Source organism: Sclerotinia sclerotiorum, genomic scaffold (genome assembly GCF_000146945.2).
Source record: "Sclerotinia sclerotiorum 1980 UF-70 scaffold_13 genomic scaffold, whole genome shotgun sequence".
NCBI lineage: Eukaryota > Fungi > Ascomycota > Leotiomycetes > Helotiales > Sclerotiniaceae > Sclerotinia > Sclerotinia sclerotiorum.
In genome coordinates this window covers 20,087-31,042 of record NW_001820823.1, presented here as the reverse complement: position 1 = coordinate 31,042, position 10,956 = coordinate 20,087, and the positions used below count along the sequence as shown (strand labels likewise).

General features: G+C 42.2%; 4 protein-coding genes and 1 non-coding gene across 5 annotated transcripts; 1 reads left to right on the top strand and 4 right to left on the bottom strand.

The window, feature by feature from the left end:
• The first annotated feature begins 564 nt into the window (after positions 1-564).
• SS1G_14526 lies at positions 565-690 on the top strand. Its single transcript has one exon. It is a non-coding gene; the product is annotated as a tRNA-Ala (tRNA).
• An 823-nt stretch (positions 691-1,513) lies between these two features.
• On the bottom strand, positions 1,514-1,621 carry SS1G_09148 (predicted protein; the record flags this gene model as incomplete). Its single annotated transcript, XM_001589377.1, has 1 exon — positions 1,514-1,621. One exon carries the CDS (start codon positions 1,619-1,621, stop codon positions 1,514-1,516), a length of 108 nt encoding a protein of 35 aa, XP_001589427.1.
• Positions 1,622-2,277: 656 nt separating this feature from the next.
• Positions 2,278-4,920, bottom strand: SS1G_09147 (predicted protein; the record flags this gene model as incomplete). Its single annotated transcript, XM_001589376.1, has 5 exons — positions 2,278-2,283; positions 2,430-2,509; positions 2,889-3,921; positions 4,482-4,815; positions 4,877-4,920. The coding sequence occupies 5 exons, from the start codon at positions 4,918-4,920 to the stop codon at positions 2,278-2,280; spliced, it is 1,497 nt and encodes a 498-aa protein (XP_001589426.1).
• A 2,641-nt stretch (positions 4,921-7,561) lies between these two features.
• SS1G_09146 (hypothetical protein) lies at positions 7,562-8,668 on the bottom strand (the record flags this gene model as incomplete). The annotated part of the gene is made up of 1 exon (XM_001589375.1): positions 7,562-8,668. The coding sequence occupies one exon, from the start codon at positions 8,666-8,668 to the stop codon at positions 7,562-7,564; it is 1,107 nt and encodes a 368-aa protein (XP_001589425.1).
• A 1,560-nt stretch (positions 8,669-10,228) lies between these two features.
• On the bottom strand, positions 10,229-10,838 carry SS1G_09145 (hypothetical protein; the record flags this gene model as incomplete). Its single annotated transcript, XM_001589374.1, has 2 exons — positions 10,229-10,691; positions 10,759-10,838. The coding sequence occupies 2 exons, from the start codon at positions 10,836-10,838 to the stop codon at positions 10,229-10,231; spliced, it is 543 nt and encodes a 180-aa protein (XP_001589424.1).
• Between the last annotated feature and the right edge of the window lie 118 nt (positions 10,839-10,956).

The following is a 10,956-nucleotide window of genomic DNA, read 5'->3' as shown; positions in this document are numbered from 1 at the left end:
AATAGTGAGTGTTACTGTTACGTGACGGTTGTTACCCACTAGTGGCTCACGTGCACTAGCCCTTTATATAAAGACCTTCTTACTTAGAATCTTCTTAGTTCTTTAGTTTTAGATTCTAAGTGATTGAATTGACTCCGTTTACGACTTTTCCGTCACAGTTACGAGGTTTGCCGTCTAGATCACGTGGAAGTGCTCTAGGCTCTCGAGGTGGTTTATAACTAGGCGTCAAGCAGGGACTTAAGTAATGACAATGATGCAATTCGTAACAAATAGTAGAGTATACTAAATGATTGATCTTGAGCACGAAGCTCTATACAAAGGAAATCCATCTTGATTATATAGACCTTCGTGACATGCGTCCCAGTGCTCCCAGTTGTCCCAGTGCTACTGGGACTACTGAGCCCACTGGGATCCTTATATCACATGATGTTGAGCACGTGATGTTCGGTATGTGAAGTCCGACATAACAAGTAAGTGAGTGGGTAATCCGATCCGGTCTAAAAGTAAAACAATTGGAATAAATATCTTATTAAGTCACATGTTCACAACAAGAATATAACCTATGGGGCTGTAACTCAGTGGTAGAGTGCCTCGTTTGCATTATCAATTCAGTGATTCTGTACGTATGGAAGATGTTGAAATACAAATAAATGCTCGATGAAGTCCAGGGTTCGACTCCCTGCCGCTCCAGTTTCTTATCTCTTTTTGTTTTGATGATCTTTTTTCTTTGGGGTTTGGTGGTTGATTGTTGGATGGATGGATGGGTGGGTGAGTAGGAGGAAGAAGTATGCTGCTTTTTTGCTTTGATGAGGTTATTGTAGTGGATGATGCTGGGGTGTAGTGGGTGGGGCTCACTCATTAGTTCGAATAACATTCACCCTATCCGAAAATTAACTAGAAACTAGGAACACGACGACATTGATCGAATGCATGAAACTCATTAAAATCCTCAGAGATGCATGCCATTACTCAATTCAAATATTTAAATGCTGATATTCCTTCTATATCTAAATAATTTTAATTTTAATTTAATTTATAAATTCAGAAAAGGATATGATAGATAGTTGGATGGATGGATGGATGGTGAGATGCAAGATGAGCTCGAGAAGATAATTATAAAAAGGCAGAGAGAGTTCCGCGGATCGACAAACCGCAATCAATCAATGTAAGCTTAAAACTTTTTATCATGCAAGTACGTACGACCGACCGTCCCATTCTCCTCGAATATTTGAACCAGATAATCGCAATGCAGGCAGGAACTCGATAACGAAAATGAAAAAGAATAAAACTAAGGGTCAAAAAGCAAACCTCCCCCACTTCCTCCCCGAAAATAACATCCCAACCCTACGTATACCCTACGTATACCCCGCCAACCACGCAACGCAAGCAAGCAAATAACTAACCAAATCCCCTCCCTTCCCCTCCCTCTAACCCTTAGGCGCAGTCTTACTCATATAAGTATCATGCTTAGCAGTCCTATGAGTCAATTGACCACACCTCTCACAAACATGAGCTAATTGACATCGAGTTCTCTTCCTAATACACGTTCCCCGCTGCCACATTTGACAGGAGGTAAACGGGGACTGGAGAGGATTTGGATCACGTGTTGAAGTTTCTTCATTTTGGTTTATTGATGTTTGTTGATGAGATGGGGAGTGTGGATTTTCAGGCCAGTTGTCGGTTGGAGGGTTGGTGATGTTGGGGGAGTTGGTTTGGGATTGCTGTTGATGTTGGTGATGGTTTTGGTGATGATCGAGTCGACCTTCTCGGTAGAAATGGTAGGATTCTCCTACTGTGCGATCGCGATCACGGAGTGATTTTTCACTCTTGGGGAATATATCCTCGTGCTCGTGATAGATACTTCGATGTCCACCATTACATATCGAGCAGATATGTCGTAGGGTACAATTGGTGACTCGGACGGCACATCTACCTGCATTCCAATTTGGACATGTCTCGATAGAAGGATCTTTATTCACGGCTCGAAAATTAGGCTGGTATTGATGATGATGGAGAGATGAGTGTTGAAGATCGCATTTTAAACATAAATGTTGAAGTCCACATGCTTTATTGCATCGTCCTTTATAATTATAGATGAGGCAATATCCAGGTCGTAAGGGTGCTACTCCAGGTATATCTCTTGAGTTAGAAGTACCTGGGTGATTGAATGAAGGTTGTGATTGAATAAGTATTGATGAAGAGGTAGCTTTTGAAGATGTATGAGAATGAATCCCAGAATCAATGAATGATTCTTCTGGTTCATGTTCTTCAGATTCGCTACCGCTATTGCTAGAATCAGAATCTTGATGTATTTCAGCTTGAGAAGTAGATGCTTAGTCTTCCCAAGAGCTCGAATCTTCATCAGATGACCAATCTTCAATTATCTTCTCATCTTCGTCTTCGACCTCATCTTCATCGCTCGAACTAACCTCGGTACTAAGCTCCGAACTATCTTCTTCTGAAGACTCAGTGTCAGAATCTTGGACTACGGATGGTTGATTTCCGGTAACTTTATGCGATTCAGAAATTATGTTAGTAGTCTTAGTCCCTAGATGCGCGATCTTCGACTTCTTGGTCATGACAGAGTGAGAATCCTGATTAGTTTCATCTTCACTTGCAATTGATTTTCTTTTCTTTGAACCCATCTTAATATTCTGATTTTTGTCCTTCTCACAGGAGGGGCTCTCTTGAACATCCGAAACAATGCGATTAACTTGGGTTTGTTTAATATCCCCAAATTTAGTGGCTGTGACGACTGTACCAGGTACAATCCGACTTTTTTGTGGAGGCAGTGATGATAATGGTAGTCCCCACGCACTTGCAAGTTGTTCGTCGTATCTATCGGTGGTTTTTTTTGGTTTGCCTCTTAGAGCTTTCTGAATCTTTACGGTCCATATCGACGTCAGAAGTTCCATAATTATCTTCAGCTGGAGCGTCATTTTCTAAATTTGTTGAAGTAGCTTTATGCTGACGATCGTTCTTTTTGCTTTCTGATGGAACGACTCTCGTTGAGGGTGGATTTCTAATAGATGCCAATGAAACCGTTGGAGATGCCTTTGTACCTTCTTCTACTTCTCTAACTTTGGATGCCGTTGCTGTGGTATGGTTCCCTGTCTCTTGAGCGTCATTCATGACTCCATTTGGTTCACCCACGCTTGGAAGAATAGTTTCATGCTCAGCGACCGACAAGGTAGTATCATGTCCGGCATCGGATCGCATATTAGGATCTTCCATTTGACGAACATCTGCTTCTGCTTCTGAAGATTCTGGCGGGGTACTCGGTCGAGCACTAGAACGAATATCCTGATCTGAAGAAATATCCATAACTTGTGATCGTTCCAATAACACAGCATCCTCAATCCCATCAAAACTCTTTGAGATATGTTCTGGAACTTCCGCCGGTTCAGTAATTCCCGTACGATGACAAGTTTCTCCCGGCGCATGACAATGAAAAGTACAAACTGGCGATCCAGAATCATGAAAATCTCGCCAATCCGTATCAAAACCTCGGATATGATCTCTATGGAAGAGATCCACCAGATGAAAATCGGCAAATACATCTGGATTTTCTCTACCGGCAGAAATAAACTTCTTCCGATTATCCCTTTGTGATGCAGTTGCAGGACCAGTTTCTCGACCCCAAGACCAGGCTGCTGATGCCGCGGAATACCATCTCAATAAACTTCCCTTTGAAGTATTTCGATATATCTCTTCCGCGTGGAAATGAATCTCCTGTTTGTGTTTAAATTCATACACACGAAGTTCATCAATTAACTTATTCATCAAATCGTGAAGTGCAAATTCCTCAGCCACATAATAAATCCATCTTAAACGTCGGGTGTACACTGGATCGATATCCTTTGGTGCAGTTGGAACTTTTCCATGACATGCATATAGAGCAATACATGTGAAAGCATCATACTTGTTTTATGCACAGGTAAGAGTGAATCGACCATCAGCTTGTTTCTTCCTCCGACAAAACTGAGCAAATTTGGGAGAAAGTCGAGTCAATGGTCTGGTATGAAAAGTGATTTCTTGCTCTTTGGATACACTGTTGCAAATTGTTGCAGTTTCTATTCCTAGAATGCTAGAAAGTATTAGCATTGAGCGGATATTTGGAAGAATGAGGTCTTACTCTGGAGTAATGGGCCATTCGTTCCTTTCATCTGCCTCGACGGAAGCCAATGTGGAGGAGAAAATAGAGGTTGATTTTGTATGAAGATATAAGTCCCAATGAGGTATTGTAAAACTTACAGATGATATTTAGGTCTCAACTGAATTAGCGCAAGGCTGAAGAGTGAAGGGTGAATTCGAATTGAGGGGTGAATTGGATGGCTAATCGAGGAAGACGCGACTTTGCACGGACCAATGTCTCGAAAGTATGTGATATAATTGGACTACGCTACTACCTACATACCTAGTATATTTCCTTCTTTTCTCCTCTCTTCTCACCATCGAATATTGAATTGACAATCATGAACCTGAATCGCATCCATAGTTTTGTCCATTAAATCAATGATTTCAAATCGTTCCGCCAAGTAATATAATTCTCGCATTTGTCGACCATAAGAACTAGACTCGGGACCATCTTCAATGGGGCAAGATGGAACATATCCTTTATACAAGTATGTGACTAGAATAGAAAATGCGTTTTCGAATCGAGCCTCACAGTGAAATTGATATTTTCCTTTCTCCTTGAGTACCTTCATGTGATGTTCGAAGGCTGTGGAACGACTTGAGAGGAGTTTCTTATGAAATGCCACTTCTTCCTTTTGTTTTCCAACTTGAACCGTGACAAACTCTGTTCCTAAAGCCCTGAAGAAGAAAAATTGGAGATTAGGAATTTTTTCAATGTTCCATAAGAGTGAGTGCTTACTTTTCGTCTAGAGGCCAATCGTCCTTTGGATATTGGTATGCCATTGTTGAGGTTAATTATATTGGTATAGAGTATGCTTGCAGAGATAATTCTGAAAGCCTTGGAACGTTGAGAACTTTAAGATCAGAAAGTAAATAAGATGTATTGCAAAGGATATCAAGTGAAATTTCGTTCAAAAAGAGAATTCCATTACTGCCCCTCCTCTTCTCCCTTTACTACTAGGTAAATTCCTCCCACGCGTGAACGGGAGGAGGGAGACGCGCAACGCACAGACACATCTCACTGTCCTCAAGTTATTGAAGTGAATGCATATGAATGTTTCAATGTCTATCATATTTTGGCTTGAGAGCGAACAATAGTTTCAAGAGGAAGTACTCCTAAACTAGATTGGTGGTTTTGTCGTCAGGATAGAAGTGGAAATGTGAATTCATCCCTTACTTTGGGGTCTACGGTGGCCAGTTCAGTCAGCACGAGGCTACCATCGACTAATCCACCATGCAAAGATATACACTCGTAGGATTTTAACAATGGTTTAATTATGAGATGATTTAACTACCTATGAGTGAATATCATCATCTTTGAGACATTACTACCCCAGATCCCATCCTACCTACTACTCACAACATCGCCAACCAATTAATAATCATCATACTCTTCACTAAATTCCCCCTCAAATCCAAATGTACTCCATCATATTTCCTCGCTTGAATACTCATATTCCAAGTCCCTAAATGCTCCAATCCTCTCTTTCTCGCCTCAATTCCAACTGCCTCTTCATATAACATCAATGCTTTATTGCCCTGACTTACAATCCATTCGTCCGTCTTTTCTTTTCCTGCTGCATTCGGTGTGACGAAAAGTCCTTTCCATTTACCTCGTCCAATTGTAGAGTCTATGAGAGTAACCAAAGTGTCAAGCCATTGAATCGTTTTGGGAAGGTCAAGATCAGACCATAGGCCATGGCCAAAGATTATGGCTATGGGCTTGGAAGTAGGACGAAAGAGAAGGTCGGCTCGAAGGCGAGAGATCTCATCTTCAGGTATATTATAGTAGACCATCTCTTCCACTATTTTGCGTATCAGTGGTGGGGAATCCTCCAAGGTATTGGTGTACTCACTCATAACATTGATGGAATTGGAACAAGATATACTTCCTGGATCATGAGTCTCCACGTCTGATGTCTTGTATATACCTTGTACCGAGCAAGCTTTTACATCAAATTGCTCATTACAAAAACATTCTTTCCTAAAGTTCAATCAGTACTTTTGTCTTCAATTCGCTTGGTGGTATGGTAGAAAGACACCACCCGCAAGGCGGGCAGGAAGGAGAGGGAACAGCTCAGAATCTCCAAGGTGATTCTGAACGTTAAGGAGGAAATCCTGTCGGACGGGAGCTCGGACATTACAAGAAGCCTCACCTCTCTTGTGTACTAAAATTCCAATCCGTCACAGCACCATACCCAATATCCTTCCTCAAAAAGATATTAAAACAACCTAAAACATGTCTCAACATGCTATCCCCAATAACCATCACCTTTTCAAATCTTCCAAATATCTCACACATCTCCTCAGATGTAAACCAACGAAAGTCACAGCCCCTAGGCATATATGGTGCATCAAAGCCAATACGACCGCCGGATGCCATAGCCATTAGCATAGATCGTCTGTCGGAGCATAAAGGACTGAAAGGAGCATGAAGATCTAAGGAGGAAACGTTGCATGTGCTTCGAAATTTATAGGCTGAAAATGCGTCGGTGATATCTGGCGCTCGGTAGGTATTCGACTCTACTGGTTGAAAGGGAACATTGGGGATAGTCCCATTGTTCGGATCGACAATGGACTTTGAGGGGGACTATATGATATTAGTCTTGCACGAAATTGACGGCGGCGTGAGCAAAAACCTCTGCAAATGCAGCCTTAGGGAACAATCCGTGAACCAAGAACAGAAAACCACAGACAATCAACGCAATTCCAATTCTCGTCGGTGTCACTCGAAATCCAGAGAAACGTGAATGACGGTTTGCCCGAGCCCATCGATAGGGAAGATTAGGTGAAGTGATGGGAGTTGTGAATGGATCTTCCTTTTGCCACATTTTGTTGGTTGGAAAAGAGGTTAGGCGATGAACGAAAGATGAAGTGATGGTTTGTATGTTGGTTATATGATTCGGGAGATTTGCATACTGGTAACGGTATGCTTAATATTTGAGGGCAGGAGGGATAATTTATGACAATGTGAATAAGAATAGTAGAAGGAAACCTAAACTTGTATGAATTGAAGTACATGACCATTTTTGGAAGTCGTGCTCAAGGGAGAGGAAAGGGCAGCCAAGCTCGGTTCCTTTTCCCTATGCTTCTAGTACTGCTCAATCAAAAGAAGGCAGTCCATGAATCTTCGAATATAGAAATTATGCTGCATAAGGAACTTGTGGATATCCAAAGATACCAGAATGAACTCGATTTGCTGCATCCATGTAAATTGAATGTGGAAGATATATAGGTAAATCCATCGCCTTTTTCAGTTGACTTGATTCTTACAGTTATACCCGATTCAATCCATTCAACACACTTCTCAATGTCCCAGTAAAATCTACGCGTTCGAATTCGGATACAGGCTCAAATGCAAAATTGAATCTAATGTAGCCTTCCTCGATCTCCCAGTAGATATGGTGAATTTCCTAATATCTATTTACCCGCCCAAGATAGAACGTATGGGATACGTTAATGCCTTCGCAACATCCACTGCCCATCCTCCCCAACCTCTCATCGTCTCAACTGTATTAATCAACCTCACAAACCTTGCGCTAAAGACCTCGAGTTCAATGCAATCGTCAGCATAAGCTTCCCATACAGCCTTTTCGTTACCTTTTGACGATTCCGGCAACAAATTGAATTCTCCTTCCACTTGAACCTTTGGACCAATAACCAAAGCTCTACCAACTATTCTTGAGTCCGCCATCAATCTTGTGCCAGCATCTACAACATCTTCCGGTTTGCCCATCGCTCCACCGGCCAATAGTAATCTACCTCCTGTAGGTATCAAAGGTGTATCAATGAAATAGGGACATAGCATGTTGACTCGAATACCATTGGCAAAGGTCGTAGATCTCAATGAGCGAAATAATCCTAGGACACCATGTTTTGCCGTTGCGTATTGAACTTGTCCAGGAAAAGGAAGGATGGATGCTACTGATCCAATCAATAGTAAATGTCTATCGGGTGTGTTTGGACCAGGTGTTATGGATGGATTGGCTTTTTGTGACCTAGGATTTCGAGGAAGATACCACATAGCCAAATGTGCTGTATACATAACTCCAAGTAAATCAACTTCAAAGGCTTTAAAGTTCGGCTTGGGTGGTTCCGCTGCATCTAAATTCAAAGGTTCCTGAAAGCTCATGGGCTCCTCCGTAATCCCTGCATTTGCTACCACAGCATCAATGCCTTTAGAAGGACTTAGCTCGGCAGCTGTACGAAAGAAGTCGACTTGTGATTGCCAATTCGTAACATCACATTGTAAATAATGATGATTCTGATTGGCAGTCTTCTTGCGTACTTCCTCGACCAATGCTTTCCCTCTTGTACCGTTGACGTCTCCAATTATGACATTTGCTCCATTCTCAGCCCATTTCCTAAAGAATCCTTCACCAAATCCTGACGCTCCACCTGTTATAATAATCGTTTTCCCTGCTACCCAGCTAGCATCGTATGGAGTTGTGGTATCTACTGGGGATGATTGTTTCATGATATCAACAATATTGTTTCGAGCTGAGTTGGAGGTAGTCATATTGGGGGACATACTGTGTTGAGGTTGGTGAAGACTGAAGACAGCGAAGGAGATAACAGAGAAGAGGGAGGTCCACCAGGTCATACCTCGTAGGGATTCTCGATGATCCAAAATGATCTGCAAATCAAAAGACTGCGGATGCTAGAGACGGGAACTTAATAATTCATGTAGGGTGGCACAGACAAGAAATGAGGCTTGCCAGGAGAGAGGGGAAGCTGAAATGGGGAGCACAGAAGAGAAATAACCTTATGGGTATAGGAATCATGAATTTGATTCCGTATACATTTAAAGCAATACCAAACATTATACTTGACACTTTCATAGTGAAGAGTTTCATGAACCATGACCAAACATCTGAAGGGGAAGAGTTGAAAGTTGACATTCACGCGTCATTTTGATGTGAGTTCACCATGTTGTGGATTGAGAGTGGACAAGCTTAGGTAAGGCTGACTTTAAGTGGGGCTTCGGAAAGGTGGAGTAACCTAACACCGAAAACGAGCCATTTAACCTACCAACTCTACCACTCTACCACGTGACACTCCCTCTACACTACACTCTACTACTTTACCACGCCTTGCTTAGAATTTAGAACTTACAACTTCCCATTTACCACCTCCCTAACCGAAGCTCAAACTCAAATTCTCATACATTTCCCTTAATCCTTTTGGTTCTATAGCAAGACCATCCTCCTCAAGTAATCTCTCATATCATGGGAAGATGAGAGACATACGTGGGTTATAATACACCAGTGTTCCATGATACTGATCAACTCTGTCAAATCTCACAATCGTCGTCCAACACAATGTGCAAGTGTAACACAAATTTATATGCCGTACGCCAATATTTTTGATTTCTATCTATTCAACCGAACACTCTTCATAGCCAGTCTCCAGGTGGTTGACGATATCTACTCCATAGTGATTGGTAGATGGTGGCCCGTCGTAGATAAGCTGGCGTAAATCTTGGCCTATGAATGTACCTATACTGATCAGAGAAGCTCTGCCATTCGGACGTGATATAATGGTGAGCTATAAGGGATGGCGGGGAATACTGGAAGCTTCCTTGCTCAGTACACATGGGATCGGATTGGATTTATTGACGATTTGTGTAATCTGGCAAAAGAAAATTTAGTATTTGAAAACTACCACTAATATCTTACACCCAAATCGCATTCCCTCCGTGGTCTGGCAATAGTCTACCTGATGCCTTTTCGGGTGCGCAGCCCTGCTGCCATCGAGGTTGTTCGAAGAAAGTGTCGAAAGTATACTACCGATGATAGTTTCCGGCGAACTGTCAGAGAACAACGAACATAGAGTTGGTAAACATGTTCCCCTGTATGGAAAAGAACAGCATTATGAAGTCAGCGGGCCTAATAGTCTGGACTAGATCTAGGTTTTCAATAATCGGAATTCTTTGGATGCTTGGATATACTTTGAATATCCGAAATCAATTCCGGAATCCAAAAGATTCTCATTGTTGAGCTGCAGTCGAGACTATCGGCTATCCTGTTCGTGGGTCCAGTCCCAGGAGGCATTTTCCTCTCTTGGGCATGTAGAACCTACCCTTAAACCCCTAAGGTATCGTCTCCTTCCCATCAAGTAAATCGAATGTCGCCGCCTTATAAGTCTTCCACTCCACCACCCCATCAAAACGATGCTCATCCTTCTTCTTCTGACAATAGCCCATCGCCGCATTCCGAACTGTGATCCACTCCATAACGGACGTGCCTAAAACCTTCCCATCGTTTTGTAGCTCCAACAATGCCTCCCTTATCCATCCCACACAATTCCAACCTTCATCTCCCCCTCTTATAGGAATCCCTCGCAGGATCTGCAACATACGATCATTATCTTCAATTTTCGCAATCATCACCCGAACTAGAAGCATTTGAGTGGCTATGAGACGAATAGACGCCTCTTCGTACTTCCAATCGTGTTTCCCAGACGAGGAGACCATACTCTCTTTGGCGTGAAAACGTGTCCCTTGTGAATCTTTACCCTCCTTTTTAGGCCCAATAATTAAAGCCCAGTGATATCTTTCCGATCAAAGTTTGTCAGCTGGAAGTGGCCTTCACCTCTAAATACGCGGGTCAGAAATCTTACGTGTCTTCCTTCTCTGGCATAGTGGCTTTGCCACCGCGTGCATAGAGAGCAATATAGAGTCGATTCTTATCGGAAGGCATGATTGTTTCAAAATGATTAACTTGAGGAAAGTTTGAAGAGAGATAAGTGATCGTCTGTTGATTGAATAGTCTTTTCCGTGGTTCAAACTCTAAAAAAAAAGCAGTACGGCGTCTTATA